This window comes from Megalobrama amblycephala, linkage group LG2 (assembly GCF_018812025.1).
Source record: "Megalobrama amblycephala isolate DHTTF-2021 linkage group LG2, ASM1881202v1, whole genome shotgun sequence".
NCBI classification, from domain to species: domain Eukaryota; kingdom Metazoa; phylum Chordata; class Actinopteri; order Cypriniformes; family Xenocyprididae; genus Megalobrama; species Megalobrama amblycephala.
In genome coordinates this window covers 33,876,708-33,891,338 of record NC_063045.1, presented here as the reverse complement: position 1 = coordinate 33,891,338, position 14,631 = coordinate 33,876,708, and the positions used below count along the sequence as shown (strand labels likewise).

Genomic DNA, 14,631 nt, shown 5'->3' with positions numbered 1-14,631 from the left:
GGTGTTCTTTTGTAACACTGCAGAATAGCAGGAACTGGACATTTTCCTGCTATGCAAAATAGCATGGCACAAAGATCTCTGGATGCATTTTTCATTGTATTCCTGGTTTGTCTTTGCAGGAGAAAAGCAGATCCAGCACATGTTGAGTCTACTGCTTCTAACCTGCAGTCAGATTACACTCGGGTCAGTATCTTCTATTAATGAATGCTGAAATATTTCATCTTCTTTTGAATGAACAGTTTTACTTTGAAATGGTTGATTTTATTGTTTTCTGCAGCCCTCTCTTATTTCTTTTCAGAGGCCAAAGGTCAGTTCTACAGTTGACACCCCTCAGATGGTGGAGAAAGCAGGTTTACCCACAAGGTATGAATTATACATAAATATTAACTGAAATTTTGACTCCAAATTTTTGTTTTTGGCTTTTTTATTTGATTATGGTTTGTGTATATTGTTCAAAGGTTTTTACCACTAAATGTGTCACGTCGCAAAATTTCTTGGCGTTATGATATTTAATTTTTGTATACAGATCAGCTGCCAGACCAACCCAGATTCACACGGCTGTCAGAGCCCAAACTCCAGTGGTCTCTGCTAGAGAAATCCAGCTACAGGTACTGAATACAAAACAGCTCTGCCAAAGAGTGAGGATGAGCCCAGTGCTGTTATTTATTAATCCTGCTGCTGCGTACTGCTTGCCTTCAGCACCCATCATGTTTCTTTTACTTAAGAGCAACTGAAAGTTTGCACAGCAGTGTATGTCTCTGGAAACAACGGTTAAAAACTGTGTTTCATACTCTTTGTCTTATTTCTTTTGTTTTTGCAGTCTGAGCTGTATGGTAAGCTGGTGTCTGATCGTCAGAAGTTAGCTAGTCTCAGAGACATCCCACCAGCTCTACTGGCTACCAATAAAATCCTGTTGGACATGGCAAAATTAAGGTAATATTTGTTTGAAGGAAAGGGTTTGATGTCCTTTGGATAGAGTAGGATAGGGTATTCCCCTAGAGGAGCATTTCCTTTACTACAGTCACATTTATTGTTGCTCTGTGAAATTTCACTGACAAAATCCAGTCATTCTATCAGAAATCTGTGTGATTGGGAGTTTTGCGTGAGGTTGAAAAAGTTCCCCATGCAGATAACACTCATTTTGTCACTTGCTTGGTTTGAAAGTGACTTTTGAATGAGCTGTGATTTGTACATCAGTATACTGTTGACGATAAACAATGGACCGTTTTTTTGTGTGATCGCACTTTGTTAAAAAGCATTTGTACTGTCAATTTAAAGAAAACGCACTCACACACACTCACACACACACACACACACACACACACTTGTATATGTGGTTTACGGGGACTCTCCATAGATGTAATAGTTTTTATACTGTACAAACTGTATTTTCTATCCCCCTACACTATCCCTACCCCTAAACCTACCCATCACAGAAAACTGTCTGCTTTTTTTTAATAATAAAAAAAAAACAATGTTTAGTATGTTTTTTAAGCCATTTGGTTTACAAGAACACAGGAAGTGTCCTTATAAATCATATTTACGTTGTAATACCCATGTCATTATACACATTTGTGTCCTCATAAACCATGCATACAAGAACACACACACACACAAACAGTGTTATAAGATGTGATGTTAAACTTAGGAAGGCATGACTGTCATATGTCCTATTTTGATGCTTCACTTCTTTGGCAGACCATGCACAACATCCAGCTTAAAAAAAGTGGATGGTGTTTCAGAAGCTAAAGCAGCCATGTTAACACCTCTGATTGATGTCATCGTCAGATTCTGTCAGACACACAGCTTACAGGTACTGCACACTAGGACACTGCTAAACATTGCATATTGTGCACTAATCTTCAAAAGTTTGGGATCAGTAAGTTTTGTTTTGAAAGAAGATTCTTGTGTTCACCAAGGCTGCATTATTAGATGCTTTTTTTCTTATTTGATGCAATTTAATGCGTCCTTGCTGAATAAAAGTATTAATTTCTTTAAAAATGTGATTCCAAACTTTTGAACGGTGTGCAAAAATAGTTTGATGTGCAAAAATAATGACTGTAGGTCAAACTTTGTTAGGTGGCCTTAACTACTATGTACTGAACTATTAGATATAATATACTTACTTATTATGTACATGTTGGTGCATTTTAATTACATTTACAGTACTTGCTTTTAATTAATAGTTGTAGTTACACTGTTAACGTTACCCCTAACTGTAACCCAGTTATTACCCCAAAAACAATAATTTAAGGCAGGCATGGCAGGGAGTCTATACAATGATAGGACAGGAGAAGAGGAAATCATTTCAGAGTAATCATGGGGATGATGATTTGGCCTTTGCAAATGAACTGAATATATATATTTTTTGTGAGATTTGAAACATCAGATTTTAAAACTGAGCGGAATTTGATTAGACTTCAATTGAATGTAGGGCAGGAGGTAATAATAACATCTGACGAAGTTTGTAGGACCTTAAAAAGGGTTAATACAAGGAAGGCAGTGGGTCCTGATAAAATAACAGGTAGGGTCCTTAAGGAATGTAGGGAGGAACTTATTATTATTTACAGTCATCTGTTTTAAGTGTCTGTGGATACATGCTATGTACCTAGTGCCTGGAAAGTCTCATTTATAGTGCCTGTGCCAAAAATTTTAAAAACAGCAGTTTTATGAATGATTATCGTCCAGTAGCTCTGACATCTTCTGTTATGAAGAGTTTTGAAAAAATAGTGTTAGATTGTTTTCTTTGTGAGGTGCAAAACAAACTTTATCCTTTACAATTTGCATTTAGGAGGGGGAGGAGTACAGAAGATGCCCTTTGTATATGCTGCATAGACACTATTGTCATCTGTTATCAACCAAAGCGATATGCCCGTGTTGTTGATAGATTTCTCATCTGCATTTAAAGAGGGATATTTCACCCAAAAATGACAATTTGATGTTTATCTGCTTACCCCCAGGGCATCCAAGATGTAGGTGACTTTGTTTCTTCAGTAAAACACAAATTATGATTTTTAACTCCAACCGTTGCAGTCTGTCAGCCGTATAATGTGGGTCAATGGGAACTTTGCAGTGATGTCTCGCGCTTATACTTCAATGAGTGCTAGACATTACTGCCGTTGTCAGAGTGCGGTCACACCTCACTAAATGAGTGCTGAACGCAGTTGGACATAGTGGTGTATTAGAGGTAAAAAAAAATGATATAAATACTATTCGTTTTCTCGCACAAACCGATCGTTTCGTGTCTTAGGACATCAATGTGTCGTCACGAGCCGCAGGGTTTAATTTGGATTTGTCTGTGCAGGTTTTATTTACTCTTATAAAAGAAGTTCCCATTGACCCACATTATACGGCTGACAGACCGCAACGGTTGGAGTCAAAAATCATCATTTGTGTTTTACTGAAGAAACAAAGTCACCTACATCTTGGATGCGCTGGAGGTAAGCAGATAAACATCAAATTTTCATTTTTGGGTGAACTATTAAACATACTAAACATATTCTAATGGAAAGATTGTTTAAACTGGGTGTGAATAGTAGGCTCATTAGATGGGCTGAGTCTTTTCTGACTGATAGATTACAATGTGTTAGGGTAAACTCTTTGTCTTCCCCTACTGTTACCAAATAAATGTGGGAGTGCATAGTCTTGTGGGTATTTATTGTTGGTACAGTTGGTACATAGTAGATGAGGCCACCTAAAATTAAGTGTGACCTGACTGTATATTGTAAAAAAAAAAATTACTGTTCTCAAACAGGTATCCTAAATCTCACCTCAAACAGATGCTCACAGAGTGGCAGTCTTCAACCTACCAATGATTAAAGTTGTCACTGCAAATTAAACTAGCATATGTAAAATAAGTATTTTAACATTCAGAAAATGATACACTTCACCTTTATGCACTTATGGTTGTGGTGTATTATGAATATATTCACAGCTAAAGAGTGTTGATATAATGTGTATATTTTCAGTACAGCACAGCCTTGAGTGCCTCATTTCTCTTTGAAAAGTTACTATATATAACAAATTCAAAGGACATAACATTTCCACATATAACATTTTAACCAAAATTTAATCAAATTGAAAGCCGTCTACCTTCACTAGTAGATCTAGTGTTAACTCAGGTTAATAGGTTCCAGTGAGACACAGTAGCTGCTGAACAGCTGTTTCACGTCACAGCTGTCACAGTTAACCACTGGAACACTGGATTGGCCAGTCAGCATCCAGTACCACGTCCATCCATTTTATAGTGGATCTTACTGGCTCCAATTGCTTCTCTCAGGGCTTGTGGGTTGATTTATTATTTTCAGGATGAAGCATTATAGTGTATGATGAGTTGTTCTGTGAATCAGGTGGATGTTTCCTCCAGCTCTACTCCACCTGTCCAAACAGCCGGCGTAGGTTCTGTGTGTCAGTCTTTGCCGGATAGTGTCTCCGTCACTTATAGACTGTTCCAGATGGAGTACAAGAGCATGGTACGACATTCACTTCCTATTACTCACCTCTAGTGCATGTTTTTTTTTTCTGACATTTTATTATTATTATTATTATTATGCCCAATGTCCATCAAGTGAAAAACATAGCAGTATACCTGGGTCAATGACAAATAAGGATGTCAGAGAAGATGAAAAGGAACAATTAAAATTACATCCAACAATGCACAAAAATGAGTTGGGGTTGAAAAATGTAAATTGTATGGATGTGTGTAGCATGAGACAGAAAATAATGTACAAAGATGCAAAACATAAGATAAGCAGCTTGAGTATGAAGCAGCAGCAGCAGTTGCTAAATATGCATCCTGGACAATAGGTGTCTGGCCACTGGGAAACATTAAAGGGTTAGTTCACCCAAAAATGAAAATTCTCACCCTCATGTTGTTCCAAACCTGTAAGACTTTTGTTCATCTTCAGAACACAAATGAAGATCTTTTTGATGAAATTTGAGAGCTTTCTGTCCCTCCATAGACAGCTTATGTAACTGAAACTTTGATACTTCAAAAAATTCATAAAGAGATCATAAAATTAATCCATATGAATCGAGTGGTTTAGTCCAAATTTTCTGAAGAGACACGATATATGTTAAATGATGAACAGATTTAATTTAGGCTTTTATTCACATATAAACATTCACATCATGAATGTTTTTAGAAAATATCTATTTAAAGGTGCTCTAAGTGATGTCACGTGCTTTTAGGCCAATACATTTTTTGTCACATACAGCAAACATCTCCTCACTATCCGCTACCTGCCTGTCCCCTGAACACACTGTAAAAAACGCGGTCTCTGTAGTCGCCACAAGCTCCAAAAACGGCAATAAAAACAAACTGGTACGGCCTGGACCACGAAACATAATAAACATGCTCCAGTCAATAACCGACAAGAATGATTTTAAATGCGCGTTCATGACTTTTTCAGGAAGCACAGAGGGGAGGGGGAGGAGGAGGAGGAGGAGGAGGGAGGGTCTAGCTAGCCTCTGTTTTGTTTGACAACACTTCGAAACAGGAAGTTACTCCACCCAGGATCACTTAGAGCACCTTTAAGTCACTGTCTGTTAAATTAATTGCATTACCACGATTTTAAATCAGTTTTGGAGGAATAAACTAAGCGCCATGTCATTGAGCCGGTATATTTTTCTGGTGAAGCAGCAGTTGTTTGACTTGTTGTGTTTGTCTTGTATAGAGGCAGGTAGCAGACGCTCGGTCTCTGCCCATGGCAGTGGTGGAGTCTCATCTGCTGCAGGCACAGAAGATGGGCTGTGCTGTGGACACAGACAGAGCTGGACTCTCAGCATCTGTCTATAACACCATCAGAAAAAGCATCGCCTCTCCTCCAGCCAGCTCAGGTTAAACACATCTCACCCCAAAACAACCCTCTGTCTAAAAGTGGTGTTGTTGTTGTTGTTGTTGTTGTTGTTGTTGTTGTTGTTGTTGTTAAAGAAACTATTTTTGGCCTCTATTTTTGAATTTGTTGGTGCTGCACATGGTGCTGCTGAATTATATTAATAAATAATGAATCTTTTATTCCTGAACAGATCTGAGTGATTTTAAAGCAATCCGCTCTCGTGTTCCTGAAGATATCAGTAACTTCCTGCTCAGGCTGGCGGTTTATGAACTCCAAAAAGAAGCACATCATGACATCAGCTGGATAGAGCCTCTGGTGTGTTTCACTCCTGTCACTCTTAACTCCAGGAGAGATGCACTGGATTGAAATCATTTTGTATTAGTTGAATTTTTTTTTCTTAATTATGTGTATATTTGGCTGACATGGTGGTGTTAGTGCACCAGCAGAGGGCAGCACAGTGCTGTCTCTTTTGGATTTGTTTGTTTTTATCAGAGTAACTGATATACTGATCACTGCTTTCCACTTCATCTGTGCTGAGGATTATTCATGGTGTCTGATATGTGCAAATGCTGAAGTCTACTATGACATTTTACCTCTTAGTTTTATTATCTCAGAAATTATGTACCAGAAAAAAATCAAGGTCTTAAATGATAAATAATATATAATGGTGCGTTCAAGTCAGATGGTAAGATGGCAGTGTACCTTCTCTTAATTAATTACACAAAAATTCTACTTCTAGAAAATGAAACACAAAGAAGGTGCAGTGTGTTTTGCTTTTTTTGTTTTTAATAATTTATGAAGCTACTGTAAACTTCATCGTTACATATTATATTTTTATATTATAATGCTATCATATTTTGTGCAGGCAATTAGCTTACTTCATTGTAAATATAAAAGTCTGACAATGTCACTGCTAAATACCTATTAGTATTATGGTATTCTGCCATGTTTCTCACTGACACGCCCCAAACTCGTACAGATTGTGGCTTAAAGAAAATCCTGAGCTTCTCACTCATATTTACATTGTGGTGGCATTCATATGCGTTCCTTTCGTAAATACGATATTTCTGACATGACTTGATAAGTCAATACCTGTCATCTGTGTGTTGATTCAAGAAACACACCGTATTCAGAGAATTTTGCAGTGTGGCATAACATAATCTGTCTATAACTACTTTATAAAATTAGATGTGAAGCTCATATTGATAGAAACTAAATTGAATATTTGTATTTTACTTAATTATTTGTGTGCATAGAAAGCACTTTTTCTTACATGTTTTATCCTAAAACCATATTAGTAACATTCACACCCATGCTGTTTGTCAGAATTGATAATTTACAGCCATGTCTGATGACAATTACTGTGGCGTATTCTCAGCTGTGTTGAGCTCTGACATTAAGACACAACATCTGCTGTGTCTCTCAGACTGATTACGGCAGACCTACTTTATTTTTCTTAGCCATCATCCCAGCATGCCTCATCTCCAGATGTGGTGTCATTGGCTTCTGCAGCTGTAGTATATACATGTCTCACAGAAGCCTCTGCTAGATTTGATGATAATGTTGTTTTACCGTTGATGTCTTATAGTAAAGGTTTCATGGATGTTTTACGCAATTACTTGCTTGCTTCCATGCTTGTGTAGGTTATATTCTGTGATGGTCACATTAGCAGGTGTATGAGTTCCTGAGATGCCAGTGTGCAGGGATCAAATGCCAACAGATGTGTTTCATTGTTTATAGGATAAATCAGCGACTGCAGACATGCCTGGTGTTAAACATGTGTTTGAAAAGACACAGCTCGAGTCAGATGTCATGGACACGAGTGAAGATGAGCTCTTCATCAATATTCCCATGCCACAGGTGACTGACATCTCAGTTTTTCTGCTTATGTGCGCTCATGATTTCTGAAATCAGTGCATATGCTGGTAGATATCATTTGAAAAGCTGATCTTTCATTAGTTCTGTTATCTAGTCTACCTTCTGCACAGATTTTTTTTTAATATCTGTTTGTCCCAGGATCAATGCGGTCATGCATGTAGGTCCGAGGGAATATTATATTAATTTCAAATGATTAATACTGTGTTTGTAAACATACTTAGTGATTGAACAAAATGGGATTAAACATTAAAGTTTAGTTTCTGATTGCATTTGAGGTAAATCTCTGTTGGTGTGTACAGGATGGTCCCTGCTTGAGCAAAGATGTCCGTCTGACGTCATGTGACTCGGGTCCTCAGAGCAGTGGAATGGTTCTGGCTTCCTGGAATCAGGACAATCTGGATAAGGACACGCAAGATCTCTTCAGCGATTCACCTGTGAAGGTACATTTTGAAGCTCAGAACTGATAAATAATTTTCTGATAAACATGATTCAAAGAATAACACACTACTGATCAAAAGTTTGAAGTTAGTACAATTTAAAAAAAAAAAATTACTTTTATTCAACAAGGATGCTTTAAATTGGTCAAAAGTGTCAGTAAAGATATTTTTTAAATAAGAGCACATTAAATTAATCAAGTCACAGTAAAGACATTTGTTACAAAAAAGTTAAAAATAAATGCTGTTCTTTTGAACTTTCTATTAAATGCAGCACAACTGTTTTCAACATTGATGATAATAATTAGAAATGTTTCTTGAGACCGAAGACTGAAAAGTTCAGCTTTGATTACAGGAATAAATTACATTTTAAAATATATTTCACTAGAAAAAGGTTATTTTAAATTGTAATCATATTTTACATATTGTTGTTCACATATTATTGTTTTTGCTGTATTTTTGTGTGAAAAAGAAACATTTAAAAATCTTACCAATCCCAAACTTTTGATCGGCTATGCATTAACTTAGCAGGCACGGTCGCTAAATGAAACGGACACCAGAGAGACATATGAATACATTATAAACACTACAGAATCTCAAAATACCCTTAACATCCATCGCCATCTTGACCTCATGTTTGATAAAAAAAAAAAAAAATGGATGCAATTTTCACTTTACAATTATTAATACAGCGCTCAGTGTAAATGAGTACACCCCCTTTGAAAAGTAACATTTTAAACAATATCTCAATGAGCACAAAAAGAATTTCCAAAATGTTGACAAGACCAAGTTTTATATAACATCTGTTTAACTTATAACATGAAAGTAAGGTTAATAATATAACTTAGATTACACATTTTTCAGTTTTACTCAAATTAGGGTGATGCAAAAATGAGTACATCCCACAACAAACTACATCTAGTACTTTGTATGGCCTCCATGACTTAATGACAACACCAAGTCTTCTAGGCATGGAATGAACAAGTTGGCAACATTTTGCAACATCTATCTTTTTCCATTCTTCAAGAATGACCTCTTTTAGAGACTGGATGCTGGATGGAGAGTGATGCTCAACTTGTCTCTTCAGAATTCCCCATAGGTGTTCGATTGGGTTCAGATCAGGAGACATACTTGGTCACTGAATCACTTTCCTCCTGTTCTTCTTCAGAAATCCAACAGTGGCCTAAGATATGTGTTTAGGATCATTGTCATGTTGGAAAAGTGCACGACGACCAAGGGTACGGAGTGATGGTAGCATCTTCTCTCTCAGTATAGAGCAGTACATCTGTGAATTCATGATGCCATCAATGAAATGCAGCTCCCCGACACCAGCAGCACTCATGCAGCCCCACATAAGGACACTGCCACCACTATGTTTCACTGTTGGCACCATGCATTTTTCTTTGTATTCCTCACTTTTGCGACACCATCCCGTTTTGAAGCCATCAGTTTCAAAAACATTTATCTTGGTCTCATCACTCCAGAGTATAGACTGGCAAACTCTTGGCGGGGTTTTTTGTACCTGGGCTTTAGGAGAGGCTTTTATCGTGGACGGCACCCATGCATGCCATTTCTCTGCAGTGTACGTCGTATTGTGTCACGGGAAATAGTCACCCCAGTTTGGCTTTCTACTTCTTAAGATAACTGCAGTGAACTTGCATGCCGATTTTCTTCAATCCTTCTCATCAGAAGATGCTCCTGTTGAGGTGTTAACTTCTGTGGACAACCTGGACGTCTCTGTGAGATGGTTGCAGTTCTATCTTTTTTTAAATTTTGTACCACTTTTGCTATAGTAAGTAAAGCTTTGCTGATCTTCTTGTAGCCTTCACCTTTCTGGTGTAAAGAAATTATTTTCTTTCTCAGGTCTTGTGACATTTCTCTTCTATGTGATGCCATTGCTGACAGCATGAAATGGGAAGGGGTTTTGACACCCTTTTATAGTCAACTGTCTGCTGGACACCTGTGTATTGAATATTTAGACTCATCTGTGGTTGAATTCTTGTTAAATTAGACATTTGTGGTCTAAAATTTAGCTTTGCTCCAGATACTTTCAGTGGGGTGTACACATTTTTGCATCACCCTAATTTGAGTAAAACTGAAAATTTTGTTCTCTAAGTTATATTATTAACCTCCGTTTCATGTTATAAGTTAAATAGATGTTAAATTGATATAAAAATTTGTCTTGTCAACATTTTGGAAATTGTTTTTGTGTTCATTGAGATATTGTTTAAATATATTACTTTTCAAAGGGGGTGTACTCATTTACGCTGAGCACTGTAATAGGAAATGTACAAAGATAAATTTCTCTTTTGTTCTGTATTAAAATAAAAAAGTAAAATGTTTTATCATGTAGTTCACATGAAAAAACATGAACTACATGAGTCTAGGATACTATGAAGTAGGGACAATGTACAGTCAGTCACTCATTACAAAATAACCTAGACAAGGGACTGGTCATGAAAATTATTATAAAAACATTTTTTTGTTTTTATTGACATCATTATTAAATGTAAACATTTAAAACAAAATCTCTGAATTCTCTACATTGCTACTGAGTGAAATTTGTATTTTGTACAAAACCGTATTGGGTACAGCATTGTTTGTTTAATTATTTATTTATTATTATAAAACTATGGTTACACACAAAAGGAATTGGAAAAAAGTGACAAGTAGAATTATCTGAAATATGTATAGACTGTATAAAACACTTGAACTTTAGTAATGTTCAGTAATTTCTGAACACTGTGTGACTATGATTGTAACATGGATGCTGTCTTTGATGAATGTAGCACCTTCAGACTTAAAACAACTCATCACATGATGTTAACACAGACGTTTTTAGCCTGTAATCTGAATCCCAACCCTTGGTTTAGTTGTAATCCTGTCTGCTAGAATCATTGAACATCAGACACCCTCCCCTGAAGTGATGAGCACTGTGCGCTGCTTTAGCGTGAGCCAACTGTCTTTAACCTCTGCTTGACCTTTGACACGCACCATTACCCGAAACCTCCCCTTGTAAGCTCAAAGACATTAAGGTCATAAGGTTGTGACCTATGTCACTGCGCTTCACGTCTGATCTTCAGGAGTGCAGGAGGTGTGACAGGATGAAGAAGATTTTATACTTTTGGCCCATGTTTCTAAAAACAATGTTTTTTAAAACAACAAAGGAAAAAGGCCAAATGAAGTTTTAATTATTAATAACACAATGTAATAATACTACTTCGGTAACACTAGAATACTGGCTGTTTATTAGTACTTATTAAGCACATATTAATGCCTTATTCTGCATGACCTTATTTTACATTCTTAATCCTACCCAATACCTAAACTTAACAACTAACTTACTAACTATTAATAAACGGTAAATTAAGATTTTATTGAGGGAAAAGTCATAGTTAATAGTGAATATGTGTTCCTTATACTTAAGTGTTACCACTACTTCTTATTAAGACTAATATATTGTATAATAATTTTTGTGTGCATGGTTCAGGTCTTTTCCAGTAAATTCCAGCCATTACTGTCTAGTGTGCATCTCTCTGACCTGTTAACATGGACATTAATGGCGATTAGAAGCTTGTTTAAAGAGCACGTCCATCATTGCTCTTTTGTCCTGCAGTGACACGAGCCTGTAGTTCGATATGAGATCATTAGTGCGTCTCAAAACACACCCTCCCTGATGTCCCCCTCGCCCACTCTGGAGTCACACAAATGATTTAACATGAATACTGAACAGATTGCAAGACAGGGAGATAAGAAGAGCTGGCTGGAAGGAAATGAAGTTTGGAGGGACACATAAATGGCTTATGAGGAATTGTGATGGATGTTAATCCGATGGTGGGCAGCGCGGGGTTTTCCTCTGTTGATGCAGCTGTCTGCGTCATGTAAGCCTTCTTACCCAGTATCTTCTCATTGCTGTGGCTGTAACTTAAAGGTACACCCTCTAAAGAACAAAACTGCATGCATTTTGCAGAAGAACATTGTTTTGGTTGTGCTTTAGCTCTGCATGACTGTGCAGATGAATATAAGACTTCAAAATAGATAATGCTTTACAATGAGCTCTGTTAGAGAGCTTCGTATGGCAATTCATCAGTTCAATAAAATACCTTACTCACCTGTTGAGTAATAAAAATGCGATCTCTTTTTACAACATTTCAAATCCCTCAGTTCTCACCATCTCCGAAAAGCCAAGCCATTGTTTATTCTGGTTTTATTACGAGCTCTGTCTCGTTCTCTTTTTGCCAGCAGATTCAGTTTGTGTGTTCACACTAAACGGTTTTGTTGAAAATAACATTTCAAGAACACTTTTCAAATCATAAAATTTGCCTACAGTGTTATCATAAATTTTGCCTCTTAAGCTCAAACAAGAGCAAGTAAACAGACTATAAATGTTAAGGTGGGACGTCTGACCCTGAAGCTGCCATTACGATTTCTTTCATTCATATATATGCACAAGCCATTGATGTTGACTAATCCTGTTTCTCACGCATACAGTATAAGATTAAACTTGGGCCATTGTAATAGTGTCAGATTCAGTCTTAACAGTGATGCTTTTTGGTGTAAGGATCTTGTCCTTTCAAAGTCAGCATATAGAGAATTGATGTAAGCAAGCTGTTGGAGCAAGCTTCTTCTTCAAATCTTTGTAATTATGTGGTTTTAAAAGTAAAACTCATAAAAAATATATGAAACAGAGGCCAGCTGCTTAAGAGCTGTGCAGATAAGACTCTTTAACCCCCCTCCCTTGAGAGTAGGACCAGTTACACTACCAACGTTTACATGCACCTAAATAATACACTTAACCTCAATCGATCCAAATGAAATTTTGATTGGACCCAAAGGGGTGGTATAAACCCAAAAAAATCGAGATGTGAATGGTTACATGCATGTTATTTCTTATGAACATACATGTTTATTTAAATCTCACGTCTTATGAACTGCCCTCAAGAGGCGCACATACAACTGATGCTAAATGCGTAATTGTCTTTTGAGCTAAATTAACAATTAGCTGATGGTTATCGTTGTTTCCACAGACTGCGAGTCAGCCTACGAAGAGAAAACTACCGGATTGGGCTGAACGACCAAACGCCACAATAACTGCTGCTACTGAGAAGAAAACCAAAAAGAAGAAAGGACTTTTCAGTTGACTTGACACTCTTGGGTTTTACTAAGCTGTGTAATGTACATTTTGATATTTTGTACAAGATTTCTTTTTTTTTTCTTTTTTTTTAATGGCTCTGAATACTGATATAATCTAGTTCTACGAGAGCGTCTCCTCATTATTTGTCTGCATTTGTTAAGGCTACTGTTGTTAGTGAAGGGGACCAACAGCTTGAACTCCTCTAGGTGTTTTTCAGATTTCTCACAGGTCCACACAATAGTCAGGGACTCTTTCTTGATTTGTGCATATCATGTTTCTGATTCCATGAGTGGCCTAGGGCTGAACGCTACTGGCTTCCACCTGTCGCTGTGGAAACACTCCTCCCAGAATTCCCGCCAACTCCCAGACCTCAAAAAACAGGGAGGTTTACCAACTGTTGTCAGGATTTTATTTCCTGAATTTGTTCATTCCTGGGCATAAATATTAAGTAAATAAAGAACTGACCAGAAATTATAAGATTTTTTTAAAGTTGAGATTGCCTAGTTATTGCCAGTTGTTTATTGTCAAGGAGTAAATTGGTTTGTTAAAATAAACAAAAATGTATTTAAAAAAAAAAAAAAACACCTGTAGTTAATACACTACTGATGCAATTTCAGTTAAATGTTTCACTGCTCCCTGTAAAGCAGCAATTTTGCATTTGACTTATGCTTCCTGTTATTGATGCAGCACATTTACAGAGCAGCATGTGTGTGTCAGCCCTATAAAATTCAGTTTACTAGGCAGGAGTAAAGCGCAGGCTTTTATTGTCCATTCTGCTTCTGTCTTCTGCCACAGTGTTTCCCACCATATTAAATACTTGCATTCACAAGTTGCTTTCCAAACTTTCCCCATTATCATCATCAAAACCTATCAGTTTTGCTCTGGTAGGACATTCAACAGATGCTCCTGAGCACTTCTTCTCTAAGTCTATGTCCAACATTTGTTTTGCCACAGTGATATGTGAACACAAAGGAACAGGTTTAGCACAACAGTAATTGATTTTGTGCCCTTAACCAGTGTAAATCATTGTTTTGTATAAAAATGTAACAAAAACAATCAAATAATTAAAGAGATGTAACTGTAACTGTACCTGCATCTGGGGGGAAACTTGAGTGCTATGAGCCAGGATCCAACACAGTCAGATCTGAAATGTTGTGAGCACCTTTGAGGTTACAGCTGCAAAGAATTCTTTCACTGCCTTAAATGGACATATGATGACATTTCATAGATATGGGACAGAAGTTCATTATAGATAAAACAACAAAACTTAAGTGACATTCACACCACCAGAGATGTTGCCGCTGTATGTCGCTAGTCTCTGCACTCCTGGGAATTCCTATTGCTGTCG

General features: G+C 37.0%; 1 protein-coding gene across 1 annotated transcript in view; it reads left to right on the top strand.

The window, feature by feature from the left end:
* wrn (WRN RecQ like helicase) overlaps positions 1-14,372 on the top strand; it is a 38,144-nt gene extending 23,772 nt beyond the window's left edge. Inside the window, exons 26-36 of the mRNA XM_048172146.1 lie at positions 120-183; positions 278-363; positions 527-608; positions 821-933; positions 1,699-1,813; positions 4,350-4,472; positions 5,676-5,838; positions 6,028-6,152; positions 7,578-7,697; positions 8,015-8,155; positions 13,177-14,372. Of these exons, the coding sequence (XP_048028103.1) occupies positions 120-183; positions 278-363; positions 527-608; positions 821-933; positions 1,699-1,813; positions 4,350-4,472; positions 5,676-5,838; positions 6,028-6,152; positions 7,578-7,697; positions 8,015-8,155; positions 13,177-13,290 (1,246 nt within the window). The 3' untranslated portion in view covers positions 13,291-14,372. The remainder of the gene's footprint in view (positions 1-119; positions 184-277; positions 364-526; positions 609-820; positions 934-1,698; positions 1,814-4,349; positions 4,473-5,675; positions 5,839-6,027; positions 6,153-7,577; positions 7,698-8,014; positions 8,156-13,176) is intronic.
* Positions 14,373-14,631: the final 259 nt, after the last annotated feature.